The following is a 21197-nucleotide window of genomic DNA, read 5'->3' as shown; positions in this document are numbered from 1 at the left end:
GGCATCTTAAATAGACAGAAACAGAGTGAGGTGCTTTCATAATGCGCTAGCAGCTCTGCCTCCAAGACAAATTCCCTGATAGATTCATTATTAAATTATTCTTTTTAATGATTCGCTGTTATGAAAGCTCTAAAATCACATGGATAATGAGGCTTTATCTGAGGCTGTGTGTTGACTGAGAAACATTTGCTTTCTTTTCTTAAGCAAATCGCCTGCCTGTTCCAGTTACTCTGACTCATACTTAAGCGTTACCCAACCAGCAGACTTTTTAGAGAGATTTCTGTATTAGTCTATGTCAAAACATGATGTGTAATATGATGCCTATTTAAAGGATTACGGCAGCATTAATATTTCAGTGCTGAGGTTTTTTGTACATCTCCCCTGATATGTTTCTTTCTGCATGACAGCCTCACATTCTGCCTTCAGATAGATAGATATGGATGTTTTTTTTGGTGCTGCTCAGTAGGCTTTCTAGACATCACAGATTGTACAATTAATAACCCTGCATTTTTTATGAGCATGCCAGTCCATCTGCTTTATGAATGCATGTCCTCTTCTGGACGCCCTGTTGTGCTTATTAAAAAGGCTTGAAAGTCAAACCTACAACATGAGCAGTGTTAAGTTCTCCACTGAAGTGCAGATCTGAGGCATTTTAGTTGCTTTTAGTTTCAACTGTTTAAATTTTATACTGTTTGATGATTCTACTTCGCTGCAAGTCAGGGAAAATTTTCTTTTTTCCCTTTTGATTATGTATATGATAGTTTTGGCAAAGCACATCGTAAGATTTACTCACAAAAATACTATTTATCATTCAGTAAATGACTGCTAATGCACTGATATATTAGCCAAACGTCAGTATAAGCTATCAGCAGATAAGATGCCATTTACTGATGGCTGCTGATATTTATCTGTTGTATTCAATCCGTTTTGCACTGGATAATTGGCAAATATGGTCTGATGAAGAGCAACAAAAAGCAAATTAATCGATGATATAACAGAAAAAAAGATCACCTATTGGCCAAATTGTTGTTTTTAAATATGGGTGTCAGTATTGGCCCAGAATTTGACTTTTTTTTTGGCATATTATATACATATTACCAGTTACAGTAGTGAAATATATCAGTGGTAATGATATAGAAATGTAAGACTATAACCCTGTGAGCAGCTGAATGGATGGATGGACAAACAGACATTACTAAGTTTCCAAACTGGAATTGCTAACTTTTTTCAAGGACTTTACCTTTGCCTCATTAGTTCTTGTTAATTACTTTATAATAACATATAATTATCAGCACAGGCACATCTGTGTCTGATCTGAAGATAAATGAACAGATTTTTGCATCATCATTAAAACAGAGATACATTAAATCTGATGCTGTAATAAAATATTTCCTAAGTGACATTTCTGTTGTTCTTACAAAACTAAACACAGATTTTATCAGTTTATTGTGAGCTTCCAAGTTGTGCGAGTTTAATAATTCCACTTGTCTCTCTTAATAATACCAGAGACTTGGCTCATTATTTTCAAGATTTGAAGGTGCGTGAATTAATAAGACTGAACTCTGCAGAACGATGATAATAATAGCTTCTTGACTTCTACAGTATGTGAGAGTGTGTGAACATTAAATAACCATTTATTTGTATCATAGCATTAGAGTGTTGGAAAAACACTTTGAGTCAGACCCTTGCCAAGGTAAAAATAGCTTTCATTGCTGATTGCGGATCAGCTTCTCAACATCCACATAATATATTTCATAATGTGTAAGGCTGAACTAAACACAGGTGCACAGCCAAGCTGAAGGGTGTAAACTGTAGTACACAGTATAGATTATAGCCTTGCGTTCATTTCACAGCACAGAGGTACTGTAATGCATTTTTCCTCCTTTGAAAGGTAATTGTAATTTGGAAGCTTTGATAGATTCCAGACCTTTGTTGGAAGCTGTGGGAGTGTGTGCGCATAGTCACACATACTTGCCTGGGTACATAGCTGTTCTTAATGCTTTTATTAAGCCAAAGAACTACAGATGACGTAATGTGTATTTGCAAAATATCTCGTTGCAGATGGTGTAGTATGTTTGGCTTTCTTTGATATATTAACTGCCAGAGGAGTTGTATGCAGTGCCCTCCCTGCAAACAATAGATCATTGATGCTTCTCTGTCTTCTTTCTCAACCTTTCAGTCCATTTCCTTGTTATGTGGTGGCCCGAGGAGCACTTGGCAAAATGAGAGGCATTCAGCCAGCCCCTCCTCCCCCCCTCCCCGATTTTCCCGTCAGCCATAACTCAGGGAAAGCTGTTGTTTCATTCACAGTGTCAGAGGGTAATATTTAAAGTTAACAAAAGCCTAGTCACAGAATTGCTGCCTTGTAGAGTAGGTGCAAAATTTTATTTATATTGCTGAGGATAATTACTGAATGGGAAGGGAAAAAACAGCTGTGTTGGACTCTCATGAAGAGCAAAGTATGACACACCCATGTTGTCAGGCATCACGAAGACTAACTTAGCAAGTTATTTCTTAGACAACAAAGGCCTTTGCCAAAGAATCTCTGATTCATGTTGTTTTCGTTTCATGTCAAACACTTTGTCATTATACTGTAGTCAAAGTACAACACTATACAGAACAAATAAAATATCTTGCACTGTCATTTTAGATTCCTTTTGGACTTGTTTCATAATAATAATATTTTAAAAAAACAGCAGAGAGAAGTAAGAAGCCTTTTGGCATGAATGACCAGTGCACATAAACTTGTTATCACAGCTGGTAGATATTCTTCACTGAAGTTCTTATCAGTCCTGTGCAATGTGAGACAAGCAGCTACAAACACTGTATGTGCTGCATTACAGTAATTACAGCTCTGTTAGTAAAGCGCAGGATGGAGGTTTGCCACATCAGAGGTCATGTTCTGTAATCTGGAATGAATGAGTTTAGAGCCAAGACGGCTGCAGTTTATCAGAAATTACCTGCTCGTTTCGCCAGATACTGTGTATGTTAGGCGAATGAGACAGCAGCTATGTGAAAACTGTTTGTGTAGGACTGAGCTTGGGAACTTCAAACAGAGATCATTAGTGCTTGTGGAGAGAAAACAATTGTTAGTGGGTCTTGTTTTCTTTATTGTGGTGCTGCTGGAATGTGTAATCACAACTAATTGCACAGCAAAGAATGCAAGAGAAAATCCTACAGATTGCATTTCTCGGATTTGCTTTTGTATCTTCAGTACGGTTTATATCCATGACAGCACATAAACAAGAAATGTGAACAGATGGCACTGGTTTTTAATGACATATTGCTATCTGGAAAGTCTCCCTCTAAGCCACAGACTAAAACATCTCCCCTTGGGGAGCGCACCGCTCTAGTTGTTATCATCTACTGCTAATGTCACTCTTTTCTTTGCCACATTGTCAAATCCTCCAGCTAAATAAATGCAATGTAAATTGAGTATTGTGCTGGATGTAATTATTGAAAAGGGTTCCAGTTGGCTTAACTGCACAGGCTGTTTATATAAAGCCTTCCTCCTCTATACAGATCTGATGATAGAGAGATAGGGCGAGGGAGAAAGAGAAGTTCATATTTAATGACAGGAATTCGCAATGGAGCCATGCTGAATGACAACAACACCCCCACCCCCCCACCCTCAGCATCTCCAGCAAACACCCCCTCTCTTCTCTCTCTCTCATTACAGTTTTACCATTGGGAAACATGCCTGTCCCAAATAGCCTCCAGTATTATTCTTTTGTCCCTCTTCTTCTTCTTTTCTTTTCTTTTTTTATTCATTCTTTTACTAAAACACATTAAATTATGTTTCCTTTTGCACACTATGCTGAGTATACGCCCTGAGAAATAAGTCTGAGCTGATAATGAGGGACCCTTCTTTGAGGAAATACACACGGCAACTTTGATCTAGAATGGCATGTAATTCCTTGCCTGACCCAATTCCCAATCTCCTGATAAGATGTGTTTTTTTTCTCTCTCCCTCTCCCTCCTTTGCTCTAACCTTCCAGCAGAACTCACTTAAATGGGAACTCGCTGTCCCATTAAAGATACATTTAAAGGCAAACATGTCATCCATTTCATTCTGCGGGAGAATGATATGTGCGGTTGAAAATGCTGTCTTCTACAGGCTGAGCCAAAGAAACTCTCTATGTATTCCTCATTCTCTCTGTTGCTGACAACCTCTGAGATTTCTGATCACAGCTGCTCAATTGAGTTTGTGTCGGACAGAGCCGCGTGACAAATGAGAGTGGCCGTCATAGCAGATAGAGTATCATCACCTGGGTGTAACAGCTTTTAGGCTTGTTTGAGGAGAGGGAAAGAGACACGGGGAAGGGTTTCACTTGTTTGTGTAGTTGAAAGGAAGCTGTATTTCTCCAACCACAGATAGTTGATTAAATTTACTCCCTGTGGTATTTGCACATTTTGGGTTCTCGCAGAGCAGCTTTTTTTACTCTCTGAATTGACTGCGCTATAAGTGGATTGACCCCCAAAACCCAGCAGTAGTCTTTCATTAGTCAGGATGCAGCCGGGGACCAGACAGCGAACAGTGTTTAGGGCCAATCCATCACCGCACAAAAGGGGATCAACATGGCACAAACTTGTCTTCCTCATCTTAAGCGACAACGTGGCCTCGAACCTCATAGCTATCAGTTTCGAGTTTACTTCCTGGTGACAGTGATAATTCTGAAGGGTCAAAGCTACATCGAATTTCATTTCAGGCACAAAAGAGGAGCTTTCTGAAAGCTCATTTGTTACACGGCCCCCGTTGTTTTTTTTATAGTCAAAAGAGCCAATTTGGGTTTTTGACAAGGAGCCTCTCTGAATAATTCCTTCATGTATTACAGGACCTATTAAATGCAAACTTTTCAATCTGGCAATCAATAAGGCAGGCAGCTTTCCCTGGCCCTGTGCCAGACACATTAGGGCTGCGAGCGATGGTTGCTAGGGAGCTGAGCCTGCTCAGGGGAAAGAATGTTTAATGTAATAGAATCACATAAATCAACCGGAGGAAAGTGCTTGTGTTGTTTTTGTCTCTTCTCTTCTCTTCTCTTCTCTTCTCTTCTCTTCTCTTCTCTTCTCTTCTCTTCTCTTCTCTTCTCTTCTCTTCTCTTCTCTTCTCTTCTCTTCTCTTCTCTTCTCTTCTCTTCTCTTGCCTGTTTAACTGAAAACATTTAATATGGGTGTGTGTTTTTGAACCCCCCCTCCCACCAACATCAACCGCAAAAACATCTGGGAAGGAATTAAGCTGAGGGAAGTTGAATTTTCTCTGTATGTGTGTGTGTGTGTGTGTGTGTGTGTGCATACTAGTGTTGTATCACACTTGAATAAATTGAGGTGAAAATTATATAAATGTTTCTTTTTTTTATCCTTTTTCTTTTTTTTTCCTTTGTCACAGTCCGCCGCCCCACCCTGCTGAAATGAATGAGGCACTTTAGTGCTTTACTATAATTAAGAACAGGAGCCAGCATGCATGGAGGGCTCTCTTTCTCTCTATTTTATGTATTACTCTCTCTCTTTGTTACTCTCTCTTTCTATTTGCCCTCTGTACAGTTTCAGTGGAACATTTCCTCTGGGTGTTGGTGCCCTTTTGTGAGAATATTATTCTCTTGCAAGAATTAGGCATGTGCACGTAAAAGCCAGACTCTCACATACTAAGTCATACTCACTCCACCCATCTGATACTTTTTTTAATATCACAGCCTTCACGCAGAGCAGCAGATGTGATCAGCTTGAATTCCTGATGGGTACAGTTCATTCACCTTCTTGTGTTGGAGCACATAACGCTTTTTAGCTATCCGCCGGTAAGCTCAATGTGTTCCAAACAGTCATATTTATAACAAAATATCCCTAAGTAAACTGCGCCTGTGTCAGTCTCCACCTTGTGACAAACCTGCTTCCACATTGTTTGTCAGCTTTGAAATTCTGCTGTGGTTTACTTGCTTCGCAGCTTGTCACTGAAACACTTTCGCAATAAACAAAAGACCAGACTTCGTGCTCAACAGGGTGTATTAAAATATAAAACATTCTGGTGAAAACATAAATGTCGGGAACAAACTATGTTTGCAAACGCAGCTAAAAGGCAGGAAATGCTTCTGAGAGGCTTTTGCGAACATTTATTTGTAACAATCACAGATTACAATAGTGCTCATGTGAGGGGTGGGGCAAAATATCTATATAGCAGCATATGCAGTGATACATTATACTGGCAGTAAATAATGATATTTTATATAAATAATGCAGGTGAGAAAATACAGTTTGTTCAAAGCATTATACAGAAAGCAAATCAGATCAGAGTGCTAATTTAAGAAGCTGACTTTAAAAAATGTACTAATAATAATACACACCAGCTGAGGTTGAACTGCTTTGTGCTCCTCCAAATGCCCCAGTTTCAAGCAAATAGTTTACTGTGTATTTGTCCTTTTGCCCAATTTCTGGCCACTGAGTGATGTGTGAATACAACAGCTAACAATGATAAACTTATAACAGTGGGCATGTTAACAAACAGACACGGGGCAACAACAGCACTTGGATTAATTTTGTAAAAATAATTTCCATACTCTGCTTGTTTCCACTCTGTTTTGATCTCCACCAATTCTTGAGGGAAAATATCTGGATCTTCAGCTGCTAAATGCTAAGCTGTGTTCACCAGCTGTATACTGTGTTGGTATGCTTGAGGTAATGAATTGCTTAGTAGGTTTTTAGGGCATCCAGCTGTGCACAAAGATGCAAGCGTGTTGACGTTAAAACCAAAACATGAAAGAAGCTTAAAGAAGCTAAAATGGCTCAGGTGAGAGGTTTTTTTTATTGATTAGTCACTAAAAATGAACTGTTTCGTATTAGACGTTGGGATGTAATTGTTTGCTAATACGGCATAAAAACGGTGGCTGCTCGTGTAGGAATAGTCTTCAGTTCAGTACAGTTCAGCTACATGATCATTTTCGTTATAGTTGATTTATGGGCGACTCTGCATGAATTTGTCATATCTGTTCTGAGAAAGGAAATAAATTGTCAAAAAATGTCCTGATTTAAATCATCTGAGCCAACTCACTGCGATAGTTAGATTTCAGCTTGTCTTTTGATCTAAAAGGCAGAACGTATGCTGTGTACATTGTGTGCATTTGTCTGTGAGAGCACAGCTTGCAGCTGATTTAATGAGCAGGGGAGAGGCGAGTCAGTGTGTGTGACTGATGCAATGTTGATGATGGACGGCCACTGAGTCATTTGCAAACACAGTTTGTTATTTTGTGCAAATCCATTAAACAAATTTGAAATATTGTTTCAATTTTACTCCCTTTAAAGAAAATAAACTGTGCGTTAGTGTCTGTGTGATGGCTTTGCTTTGTTTTACTCTACTATAGTGATTTATTGATGCTGCTGCATCCCCGGTGTGATTAATGTGATTTTGTTTACTGCACAGACTAGGTTGCAATTAGCAAAATGTTCTAGCACATTTTGTTTTATCCCAGATAGTGTAGTCATTCACAGATTGGATAGGCGATGAATCATGCAAATTCAACGAATTTATTTCATTGTTTTATGTAATTCTGTCTTCATTGAAAACATGAGGTTGCCTGTAGTGTAAATGTGATGCCCCCCACACATCATTTCCATTTGGTGTCATTGACAGATGCCGTTCTCTCTTTATTTGGTCAGGTTTCAATAACCTGAAACCAACAGCCAGATCGGGCGCCTGCTGTCTCTCAGTGTCATGTCCCCTCATTGAAAAGTAGGAGAGAGAAAGGAGGTGAATAAATCAGAGCTGTGTTATATATTATGAGAAGAGGCTAAATGGAAACAGGGCAGTTTCGAAGATCAATACAGAGCACAGAGAAGAGAGCCCACAGCATGGAGGGAGAATACCAAACAAGAACCTACTTTTCTTTACTTTCCCTACTTATTTTCTGCCCCCTTTCTTCACCGCAGCCTCACTTGTCCCTATATTCTAAGTTTTTGGGCTTGTTTTGGTGTTACCGTGGGATTAAAAAAGGAAGGAAAAAAAAAATCAAATATGAAAGTGACATTATTGGCTCTGGGTTACATGCCTTGCCATTTCTCGCCAACCCCACAAAAGCAGCAGGGGGATCCAGTAAATTCCTTGGCCGAGCAGATAATGTGGAAATGTTGACAACAGCAAATTTGAGCAGAGTGAGTGATTTAAGGACTACAGCGGGTGACAGAGAGCATGAGAGTAATGGTTTTCAGCTTCTTCCTGCTTGTCTGTGACAAGAGAAATGAGCACACTTGCTTGAAAGATCTTGTCAGAGCTTGTGGGCAGTTTGAATATTTTTAAGCTTGGTTGAATGTAAATGACGCAGTTTACATGAGTAGCATTTGGTTTTTAATTAGCTAGCACAGATCTGCTTTTAACTGTCAACAACCCTCGTATTACAACTAGTTTTATTCCCAACTTTCAAAGCCGCTACAGAAATTATCCAATGAAAAGCAGAGGAGCTCAAAGATGCGGCAAATAGATCACCCTTTTATTTTGCTGGTTTTGAAATTCAATGATATCAATGATGTTTCATCTGCCAGAGCAGCTGCTTCAACCTCAACTAATGAGTTTCTTGTTGAATGCAGCATTTCTGAGATTTTGATTATGATGACTCGTTTATCATGCTTGTTATTAAAGAGAAATTCTTCATTTGGTGTAATTACACAAAATATGTTATAGTGGCTGAGCTTCTTCTCATCATACTTATTCCTGTACAGTGGGACCACAGTATAATCTCCTTTCATCCCTTTTTATGCACATGGATTACTGCATGTTGCTTTTATTATGCTGTGGTAGAAGTAAAAACCCTTATTTTTACTTTACACACTACCTCATTAGAGCTACTGTATGCTCTAGATAGTTGTTTTATTAAATATGTTCATTAAACATGTCGTGCAGCACATCATCGCACATATTAACTAATATGTAAATGCCATTTTATAATGCTTATAAAAGAAATAGAAAGTCATACTATTTGGTGTGACCAAAAGTTTGTACAATATCTCTTTATAAGTGGGTCTTTATATAGGTTCCCAACAGTTCATTGTTCTGTTTGTAGAATTTAAAACCTTTAAATGTCATCATAAAATGAGAAATAAAGCACAAATAAAACCACACACCCACAATAATATGTATTCTGCACACAGACTCTGTTAACAGAGAATTTGGCACAGGGCTAGAGAATTAGCACTTAACAGGCTCTCTGTTCCACTTTTCGGTTAGATGTAATGCAACTTTTTGTTGCCGCTGTCTTATTTTAATGTTTCCACAGCTGAGCTGTGAAGTGCAGCTTTGAAAACAATCTATTCTTGCGAACCTTGTGGTACAAATTGTTCTTAAGTCAGATGAAACACCTTTAAGTCCTTCCTTGACTCACCTGGCTCGATGTCACTGTGGGTGGAGTAGATGTATGACTATAGCTGTATTTGAACAATTCACGTCATGCAAGACACCATAACTGGCAAACCGGTACAGCTGACATACCATATAGCACAACTCATAAGACCTTGTTGTCATTAGTGCAAAAAGAAGTTGAGTAATTTTATGTTTTAAATCGCAATGATGTATTCAAGGGAAATTCGGTGAGCTGGATGTCTATGAAAGATGAGTGGGTTTCCAAAAGCATGTCATAGATGAGTGATTCTGAGAGGAAATCAACTTTTGTGTCTACCTCTGACAGGAGACAGACACAGATGTTGCAAAAAAGATGACATTCATTCTTTCTATCATGCTTCACATTAAAAAGTTGCTGTTTGGCAGGCTCTCAGATTTACGCATTTCCTTGAATGCACCATCAAAGCAGATATTTCATTTGTTCTCTGTGATGGATTTCCAAATGAATTATCAGCAACTTTACCCTGCAAGTTGAGTCTCATTTGTTTTTCCATTTTATTTGTTGAATAAAGAACAGCGGCTGCCGATAAGCCAGGAAATCAGGACTATCAAATCTTGTGTTCCGGCCCTTTAAAAAGGAAATACTACATCTGGTGTACAGTTGTTTTATTTCACATGTTCAAACCAAAAGTATAAAAAGAAAACTGTGCACTGCAACTTCTCAGTTTGTTCACTTTTTGTGCTTTGCTCCCCATTTCGGTTCCCTTTCATTTGTGCATCATCTGTCTTATTATTTACGTGGGTCATGACACCATTAACATAATGTATGGACTCACTGCATGCAGTCCTGCTTGTATACCTGAAACTCTAAAATGTTCCCATGATAGAAAAATAAAGGGAGAAACATTTGTTAATGTTATGCTTCCTGACTGATGTCATTTTTAAAGTATGCCAGCCCACAAATGAGTATTGCAGACTTTCTTGTATAATTGTCTTCCTGACATTAGAGGTTCGATGGCTCAAAGCTAAAACATACATTTTAATCACCAGCCCTCACCCTGTTGCACAATTCCCGAACTCTTGCTGTAGTTGTGTAATGCCTGTGTCTGAAAAAAAAAAAGACTGACTCCAGCTCGCATTTTTATTTGCATATTACAGAAATGTTTCAGTCATGCTTCTTTAATCTCGGGAATATTTTAAAGATCAGCCCAATCTTGTCATCTCAACACAGAGTGAAACCCATCCATGCTTTTGTCACATCCTGATTAAATTACTGTAATGCACTTTTTGCTTTAGTAACTCAGTCATCCTTGAAGTGTCTACAGCTTGAGCAAACTTTTTCTGCAAGACTGAATATCAAACTATAGACATATGTTAATAAAAGCTCTTCTTTTGCATTAGTACATTTTTGAATTGATTTTCTTCTGGAGGCCTTGCATACCAGAGACAAGTCTATGGAGTTGTTGAATTAGCTTGTATTAATGCTATTCTCGGTAGTACCGTAACAGAAAGCCATGAGAAAATGGATCAAGGTTTTTTAGCAGTCTCTTGGACAGCTCAAATCAAAAGGAGAAGAAGTATTCTCTTTATGACTCCTTAACTAAGTTGAATTGCTGAATCTTCCACATAAACTTCCACAACAATTTATATATATATATATATATATATATATATATATATATATATATAGTGAATTCCTTTGATTATATTTGGTATATAGCACTATGCAAAGGTATTATGTACACTAAAGGATTCCTATCCATCAAATAGTACCATGAAGAGATGTGCTACTTAGAATATATACATTCATAAGTAATAGAAATGGGCCTCGCATGCAAAGTGATCACAAGACTGAGAATCAGCTCAAATCCAGCGATAACAGCAGGGATGCGGGGAGTCGAGATGGTAGATTTTATCTGATTGTGCAGCATTCCGGTGGATGGAAAAGGGAGACCAGACATATTTCTTAAGTAGTGGTGACTGTACCGACTAACACTGACTCCACATTGGAAACAATAGCCAACCAGATAAGTCATAATTCAAGCATGAGATGCCAAAATATTCTGCCTTTTATTCCTCGCTATGAGTTGAGCTCCAGTAATGCAACTCAATAGCCTCTCTGATTAGGGCCTTCTTGGCTTGTTTACCCCCACATCTTTTATATGCCGCACTTTTTCAGTTATATATTTGAAAAGTGCTGGTCCAAGCTTAGATAACGTTAATGCTAGCACGATGACATCATCAGCATTATATTTTGAAACTTTAGAAAGCTCCTCCAGAGTCACAGCAGATGATACAGCAGGCTACAGGGAGGTGAAAATAAGCTGAGTGCCCCTTTAAGTGTAATACGTGTTTTAAAAGCACCACAGGGGATGTAATATTTAATGATTAGTATTCCTTTTCACTTTACTGTGTACTGTAAAGTATTGGAATTTATTTTGTGCTGCTCTGACTGAGTGGTTATATTATCAGCTGTCCTGCAGAGCAGTTATGACCCTGACACTATTGTAGTTTATGAGGTCAGAAGCTTTACAGCATGTTCTGAAAATAATCTGCCGCACCGCAGCTGTTTGATCAACACGCCATACTACCACTAGGAAAGGACAGAGAGACAGAAAGAGAAAATAGAAAAGAGGTCCTCAGAGAGAGAAACAAATTGCATAATGTTCTCACAATGTCTTCAGCTCTCCAGTGATACAGCCACAGCCCCAACCAATTAGGACGCTTACATTAAGATAAGGACGTCCTTTATTTTGAAAGGTCGGGCTGCAAGAACAAAAGGAATTTTTAAAGTGTGTTTGCACTCAATGTGCATTATACGCACGCACACTGACATGCATACTTTACAACACCTTTGTACAGTTATTAATGCCCTGCGGCTCTCACTCCAAATTGAATCTAATCAAGTGAAATGCTGTGAGGGTCCTCGGGAGAAAGAGCAGCTCTGACGGTGACCGCTTACAATAAAATCCCTGACATTTGGAAACAAAGCCTGCTCTACCTCTGAGCTGTAATTGCGAATGACAAATGCCGCAATCTTGGATAAATGTGTGTGACTGCTGTGGGATATGTATGCAGTAAAATGTGTGTTCATACATTTGTGGGCTTTGTAGCGACTTTGTAGCATGTGAATATATGTGTGAGTGGAGTGGCTGAATGGTTTTAATAATTTCTTTTGAGGTGGTCCGTATGTTGGAGTACAGTGGAACTAATTACGCTAATTGTTGGGAATGCAGCTGTTGTAAATATGTTATGAATAGAGTCCTTCCTGTCCTGCTTCTGCTGCACATTTCAGTGATTTTTATCAGCCTGCAGCTTCAGAAAATACCACCACAAAAGGGAAAATGCATTTTTAAAATCTGTTTAAAACTGTCTGTAGCAAGGCAAGGTGAAAAGCTTGCTAGTTAGCCTCCCCCTGAAATATTAACTCACCAGCAGAAATTCCCATGAATGTCATGTCCAAGGGCTTTGTAAAAGTAGACAGGGTGGTTAATAATTCATATAAAAATCGTGTTTCAAACTGCTTGACTCTACTTCATCAGCTGTGGAACCTTGTAGTCTGGTTAGTAAGCTAGAATAGTATTAAGACCTTACTGCAAACAACAGCCTATTAAAATGAGTGAGTCGGAAAAATCTGACGTTTACAGAATTGTGTTTGCTTTTAAGAAACAAAGCACTTGCATATTATCTGTGTGCTTTATGATTGGCTTATGTCAGATCATTATCTAGTATTGTTCTTTGTTCTAGGTCATTTTTTTATGATTGTACTCTATAATTACAGGGTTACAACACGTGAGCTTTTACTATGCCTCCATTTTTTCACGCTTATGCAATTACTCACGGTCTGCCAGCTATCCCAACTCTGATGGGTCAAGAGGCGGGTACACCCTGGACTTATTGAAATTATCAATTTAACATTACCTCATATTCATTTGTCATATTATCTTAGAGTTGAAATTGTTAGTTAGAATCAGTTTTACTGTTTTTCTAAACGCTACTGTTACACCAAGTGAGTGAAAATTCAGCAGTTGCAGTTTCTTGAATTTGCTCGTTTTGTGGTAGCAGGGTAATTCATTTAGCTTTATTTAGCTCTGCTGTTCAGAAAAAATGAGGACATTAGAAAATGTATACTTTGGCATTTGAAAAGTTGAAATGAAAGTGGCTATAATTGGCATACCTAGTTCATTGTTTGGAACAGAAAACCGCGTATGAAGTTCAGTGTTGTGCAAGCTCAGACTTCACAAGAGCTAGCTTAAAGTTCGGTTTACAGAGATTAAAGTGAGTCATTTCACATTCAGGTTGACATTCATTTTAACCTACTCTTAGCTATTCTTTTTTGTTGCTTTTTTAAGTAGCCCCCCCCATAAAGGTACACGCAATATAACTTTACAGATTTATTGCTGATGTGGCTGACTTTCTTTTTCAGATCTGGCAGGCAGCCTTTGTGTAAAAAGAATTCTCCAGTTTATTCATAAAAATAAAAAATATTTTGTATGGACTTTCTCTGATAGTACTGTTGATAGTTGCATCTAAAACCACTGCCGGCGCTTGGAGTGCCAAGGAGTTGTTTCCAGTGTGTCATGTGCACTGAGCACACTTCATAGCACCTGTTTATTCTGGTGAAAGAGAGCAACACTCGTGCCCAAATGTTTTGTTGCAATTACTAGTACTGTGCATGCAGTCCACCGAAAACATTTGCATGTCCGTGGTCAGCCCTGATGATGTTATATTACACAAAGTAGTTGATTCAGTGCCAGAGCTTCTGTGTATATTCAGATCATTTCCATTTGTTGTTTGTAAAGGAGTAGGTTCTCATGACAGATTTACTAGAGCATGCAGTTTCTGCGAAGTAGTCCAACAGGAAACACAAGATATATATACGTTTTTAAAAAGCAGGAAATGCTTCTCTCATGGCTTCAGCTTGGCCGATATTTACAGCAATATTTCTTTAGTGAAGTGCCTTCCTTAACCCTCTCCTGCTGAATAAACATTAACCGGGCATGTAATTAGTTAAGGATGATCATATATCTGATATGTGGGTGGCAGGAGATACATTCTGTTCTAATTAAACATTAAAACTGTCATTTTAATCACTGTCAGTAACCTGTAACCTCAACACCCTAGTTGCATAACATCAACATATAAGCGATTACTCAGGCATCATTATGAAGGAGAAAGGCCATAAACACATAACAAATATAAATAAAACTCAGTGCATGTTTCAGAGCACATCATATCAAACCCTACATATATATGTGGTTCTAGTGGTTTCCTTTTCCTGTAATAAGTTGTCATCTTTCTGACACGGAGCTCTGTATTCGTATGACTTTATGTTACATTTTTATCTTTCTGTGTCATTGTACACTTTCAGCTGTTTTTGTTCAACGGTGTCTTTATGGTATTTTATTAGCTGGGAATGGCATTCTGTCTGTTGCCCCGGCGCTCAGGTCGAGACTTGAATATTTAAACAACTTTTTGATGGGCTGCACTGAAATTGCATACGCACAGTCATGCACCCTCAGGGTGAATTGTGAAACCTCTGTTGAGCCTTTAACAATCATCTAGCACCATTGTCAGAAGTCGAAAGTTAAAAGCAGGCTAGTCTCTTGGTTAGGTTCTTACACGGTGCCAGTATAATATTAACTGTCCGACTGTCTATCAGCATATCTTCCTGGGATTTATGGCAGTTTATTGTATCAGCTCAGTGTGCACTTCCTGTCCTGAGGTTCTCCAAATAACAGTAGAGGTTTCTCTGCCAGTCAGTTGTCACAGGTGATAATGCATTAGTCAAACTTACACACTGTAAATGGAATGTTAATCACACAAAAGTAAAGTCTGGCTCCAGTGGGAGGGTTTGCTATTACCTGTGTGAAACAGTGAGTGTAGCTTTTGAAGCAAGGCGACAAACCGTGATTTTTTTTTTTTTTGAGATTGTTATATAAATAACAAATTCACATTTATCAGCAAGTGGCTGTACACAGATACCTGCAAACACTGATTCACACCAGCCTTGTTTAAATTGCTGTTTGAGAATTCCCATCCTTGAACTTGCTTGTTAAAAGAAGGCATCTGGAGTTGTTTTGACATTCCTCTTGTCACCCAAGCAGCTATGCATGTCATGCATTTCGAACATGCCGCCCGGCAACGTCATATGTTTGCACTCATGAAAGTCATCCTGTCAGTTTGCTGAAGTGTATTATTACTACAAGGAAAGGATGTGAAACTTTCATGAAGACTATTTAAAGTCACAATGAAACAGCAGCGTTAGAGAATCTTGCTTCCTTAATTCGATGCATTTCCTGATACACACAGCGAAATCCCTGTGATGAGATACCAGCTCGCAAGGGACACCTGTCCGTCTGAAAACAGTGCAGATGTGGCACCTTTCACAAATTCTTGAAACAAAATAAAGTATTAAGTTTGTTCTGCTGGTTTACATATTGATCCTCCTTGGTTTTATTGTGAATCAAATAAAATTTCATTAGGACAAAGTCTGAGATTACAGATAATTTCATATTCACAGCACACTGGCAGTAGATGTGCTTGAATATAAAAGTAGCCGAATAATGATCGATGAGCTAGAATGAAATCATAAAAGCCGAAGAGAAATGGAAGAGTGGATGTGTTCTGTAAAAATTAAGTGCTGCCCTTCTCTACAACTCTTAGAGGGGCACTTGAAAAAAGCAAAACAGTTACAGTTCAATGTCAAATTAAAGTATGTGTAACCTCTGTGGCCCTTCTAACTCCGTGCCTTTTTGTTGTGTTTTCCAGGCCAGGAAGAAGATGGGCGCAAGGTTTTAGTCCTCAGTTACCCTCAGTATTGTCGTTACCGTTCCGTTTTGGCACGGCTCAGAGAGCAGCCGTCCTCTCTGCTCATAGACCACACGGTGCTGGCGCTGGGCGGCATTGCTGCGTTGGATGGAAGCACGAGGATCCTGTACTGCCGGGACACCTTCGAACACCCCACCCTGCTGCAGAATGAGAGCATCTGCGACGAGTTTGGTGAGTGTGGCAGCTGGAGATTTGATTGTAGCCTTTAGATACATTATCATATTAGCTCATCTTGAATGCCAGCAGCTATTATAGTGCCAGTTTATGGAACTTTGAGTGTTGGCCCATGAAACATCAAACTCATCATGTCCTGATCTTTGAACATACGCATGCTCTTAAAACTCATTCTCACAGTACGGTTCATCTCAAACTCCCAATTATGTCATTTTGGTTACCTAGACCATTTGTTCAAGTCTGCTTTTAGTGGGAAATTGGCATTTTGGGCCAAGTAATTTAGTTCCATTGTGTGAAAATTGTGAAATGGTGAAAAAGTACTTTAGTTCATTTAATATTTTCACTTGTTAAGGGCTGCCTATCAAAACGAAGTCCATCAGAGGACAAAGAAAAACAGAGCCAGTGAATTATTCTGGTTCCCATGCCAAATACTGTTGTGCTGTGAAAAAAATATAGGATTTAATGAGCTGAGAAAAACAGCCCTGCTTGGCTTTCTGACAAGGAATTTTTCAATAGGCTGAGTTTGAACATTAAAGTGAAATCACTTCAGTTGACTTGTTGAATGTGAATTTTGAAAGTGACAAAAGCACATCTGGGGGCGTGGAGTTAAAACAAACTGAGCTTATCTTTCTGTGAATTTGCTTCATGACGCTAACTGCCATTAACATAACAGACCCACATTTCCAAACTGTCAGTGGCTAATTTGAATGCGGGTAATGTCGGTGCCAGATTTTGGCACAAAGGAGAATAAGACCGCACCTTCGGCTCTGCTGCATTGATTCAGATCTCTTTCTCTCACATAGTACGACGTGTTAGGACACTGGAATGCTATTTAACTTTTAAATAACTAGATTTTATTTAGTTTTTTTCTTGAAAATGTAAAATTAGGGCCGAGCTGGACCAATAGTTGGTGTTTGTATTGGCACAACACCCGCCAAAATCACTGGAGTGAATATCAAATAAAAAGACAAACAAACAGTTAAACGCAGCCCATTTGCCTAAACTGTCGAGCAAATGCTTAACAACGCTTTGAGTGACGTGCCATAAAGAGAGCAATCACCAGAGCCGTGTAAGTCGAGTAAATTTTAGCAAGAACATGAGTGAGACCTGTCACCGATGCTGTCATCTTGTCAGGTTTGTGGAGTTATGCTTGAGGAGGAAAAAGCAAAACAGACGAGTGCAACTGTGCAGTTTATTATGCAATGAATATATAAGAGTATGAATGTTTGAATGGTGCTGACAAATCAGAAATTATACTAAAAGTTCCCTAAAAAAGCTAAAAAAGTTAAATGACAGAAATTGTGTTGCATAACCGAGATCCCTGCTGTTAGGGCGTATTCGTCACATAGTATGCTGTATCCACTAATATATCACTAAAAGCTTAGTTGTTTAAGAGAGGATTGGATTGATATTGATACCAAAAAAAGTTTTTCAACACCTTTTATTATACCTGTTACCTGACTTGGTTTATAATTAAATAAATATAAAAATAATAACGTTTTATGTTTTTCAAAGCTGTGATTTGTCTTCATAACACGTCACTCCCTTGTTTGTTTCCTGTGTTTGCCCTTTACTTTGAAACCAAATGTACTTTTGATCAATGCTTTTTTAGTTTACGTTACATAATTAGAACCAAGAGAGGAATCAGGAATCACCTTTTGCTTTCTGACATATTTTCAGTATATTTGCGTTTATTTAGTGTCTACTGTTCAAACATCCTCATCAGTCACACCTATGGAAAGCATTCAGCGTTTCCGGAGAAGAGTCTTGAAGTGCTGGAACATGTCTGTCTGCCATTCAATCCGCTTTCCTTGCCTCTCTTGAATCCATGTATTAAACCCAGAGTTGGTCTAAAACAAAGGATTAAAGTGATTCATCTCTCTCTATATATTTCCTCTGCTCGGTTGCTCAGCGGGTTCTTGTGCAGCATCGGTTTGACATTCACATTAACGACTCCTCTGGTCAAAAGTCATTGTTTTTCTTTTCCTGTAAATTTGCCAGTAGGTAATTGCATTTTAAGAGAGCAGCAGAGGTGAGACCAGAAGGGAAAACGGTTTTAGGCATAGGAAAAATAAGTTATGAATAGTAACGCTAACATCCTGTGGCGGCTGTTGCTCATTCACTTGGCTCAATAATACCATTCCTCTGTGAGCCACATTTAAGCTAAAGGTTTATTTTCATAGCCTAAAGGAATTCCACAATTTTTTTGACTAAGGCAACCAGATTTCTAATGTTCTTCACTTAAGGGTTTACTAGTTTTGAAGCAGAGCTTTATTTCTGCTGGAATTGCTGCTAGGAGACTTGATTGTGATTTGTTTCAAAACAGCAGAGCTAAGTAATTTTCTTCACTCTGGCAGGTGAGTTAAAGCCTCAAGGGTGTCTTACTTGTAGGCCTAAACACACACGCATGGGTTTTTGCACATATACACAGCTGCTGAGTAAAGTTCTTCTCCCATTTATAGGCTCCATATGAAAAAGCAGCTATAAACGCCATATTAAATCCACCTTTATTACGATAAATACTAGCACAGTGGACACGTAAGAAGGAATACTGTGCTGCTGTGAAATATTAAAATGTTAGAAATTGATCCGGGGAACAATTTTAGGACTTCTTCTTCCTGTGCTTCTCTCAATGCTAATTCTGACCTTTTGGATTCAGCTAAATCTGCTGTGGCAGCTGTAATAGCTGTCCATCTTGTCTAGGCTAATTCATGAAAGTGTGTCAAGCTACCTCAGGAGGTAAAGAAGACGAGAGGGCAAAAAAAAAGAGTTTAACTGAGCCTTTTGGTATAGAAGTGTGTGAAATGCAGCCGTCAGATGGTGGTGAAATCCAGTCTATTCTTGGCATCCTGGTTACGGATTCAACAGAGCACTACAATATGTGCATGTACAACATAATCATGTAGGGGATGATTATTTGATAAGCAGCATATGTCGTTTTATTTGAGCATGTTCAGTGCACTCTCATTCTCATTTATCTGCATTTAAAGAGATGATAATGAAACATTAGCGTACTTGGGCTGCTGTTGTCTATATAATGGCTTTCATTTCTTCTGCGTTTGCTTGGAGTTCACTAAGGTGCGGAGATGGTGCAGAGTTATTCCTGGTGTATTAACGACATTAATCAGAAACGTTCTTCATCTGACTCAATCCAAGCTCGTGTTTTTTTTTTTCATCCACGTCACTACCAGCGTCCCTGCTTTTGAGCCAGCTCGAGCAAAACCGGGGTTGCGTCAGTTACCAGATCTTTAGTCCTGTGATCCATATTCATGTTCAGCATCGCCTGTCACCCCTGCAGCTGCTTTCCTCGCGGGGAATGACACAGATTTTGTTTATAATTATCATGCATTCTCTGCCAACGTGGATTGATTATACCCATGCTACTTTGTGTCCCCAATTTAATTTCTTGCCAGGAGGAATGTAATATTAACACTGCACAGTCGTACGACAGGAAATTTAAGTTATGCATTAAACGTTGCCAGTGCAGATATTTTTACTTATTGTGTGCTTACTGACACACTCAAAGAAAAACGATCTCTTATATAAAGCTAAGAGTAATGACAGACTGTGCTGGAATAAAATGCCTTGAGAAAAAGCCATAAATAGCGCTGAATGACAGATGACAAGGGTCAGGTATTTGTTATTAGCTGTCCTGGTTATGTTGAGTATTACTCACATTAATTTGGCAGGGACGCAGTATGTGCTACAAGGCAATAACATAAACATTTGTAAACTCAACCTAGAGGTGCTGTATATGATATATTTAAACAAGATGGCCGTCTGTTTTGGAAAATATTACAAGCACCATTTTTTCCCGGTTTCTCGGATTCTCAAGTTATGCTTCCAAACTGCTGACCTTCCTCTCCGCTCCCTTCTCCACCCCCCCCCACCCCCCCACCCACCTCCAGAAACCTAACACTCCTGGTGTGCACATTGCTTAAATCAACAGTATTCTGAGAGTTAGTGAGGCAATCACTTTTTTGAGGCAAAGCAGTTGAGAGGAGTTACCCTCTTCTTCCTCCTTCTCTGGCTTGCTCACATTTATCCTATATGCTCCAGGTCTTGGCACAGAATCTATATATTTTATTATCAGCTTTGTTTTTCTTTGAAATACATCTCAGTCATTGCTGATTTGATTTTTATCAAAAAGAAACATTTTCATTGCAATCCTTTGGAATCCCTTTTTCTTTTTTTGTAATCCTCCAGGGTGGGAGGAGTATAAAAAAACAATTTATTGCTTCAATATATTAATGCTGTCCAGATGCACCAATCACACACAATATTTTACAATCTATTTTTGTACTGCGGTGCATGAGCGCTGGTTTAATGCATCTGTGGCTGAATTTAGTTGAGCTTTGTGTGCTTTTAAGAGGTTTTTCTGCATGTCAGAGTCAGTGGTGTCTGTGTTTGACAGGAACAAAAGAAACATTTGAACTGAACTGATGCTGACATACACGGAGGGAAAAAAATGAGTGAATCTATAGTAAGTAAACAGCCTAAAATCCTGAACCTGTGCTTTTTGAGATACAATCTTTGAAAACATTGAGTCCTTCTAGCTTGATTGGGCTGGGTCACTAGATGAACATACAGCATGATGTCATTGTTTCCACAACTTGAACCACTTTCTCGCTGCTCTTTAAACATGAAATCTGATTAGATGAAATATGCATATGCCAATATCGTCCCACGACAGCTCCGTCTGTCAATGTAATAGGCAAATTGCTTGCTAAGCTCATGTTTTGCTATCTCCTCTGCAGATTTGTGTTAACCACGGCCCATGAATTTTTCATTGTCCATATGTCATGGTATACAGAGGCCGTAGAGGAGGATTTTAGAGGAGGACAGAGGACATGCTGTGGCTGTATAGTCACATTTC

General features: G+C 38.8%; 1 protein-coding gene across 1 annotated transcript in view; it reads left to right on the top strand.

The window, feature by feature from the left end:
• Positions 1 to 21197, top strand: part of arid5b (AT-rich interaction domain 5B) — a 77137-nt gene that overhangs the window by 17754 nt on the left and 38186 nt on the right. The window contains exon 4 of the mRNA XM_085296427.1: positions 16088 to 16318. Coding sequence (XP_085152553.1) covers positions 16088 to 16318 — 231 coding nt within the window. The remainder of the gene's footprint in view (positions 1 to 16087; positions 16319 to 21197) is intronic.

The sequence above is a fragment of the Mchenga conophoros genome, linkage group LG13 (assembly GCF_057382185.1).
Source record: "Mchenga conophoros isolate Kocher_MC1m ecotype Shallow Benthic linkage group LG13, M_conophoros_male_GT1.1, whole genome shotgun sequence".
Classification (NCBI taxonomy): Eukaryota; Metazoa; Chordata; class Actinopteri; order Cichliformes; family Cichlidae; genus Mchenga; species Mchenga conophoros.
The sequence above is the reverse complement of the archived record's forward strand: the minus strand, read 5'-3'. Positions and strand labels throughout refer to the sequence as shown.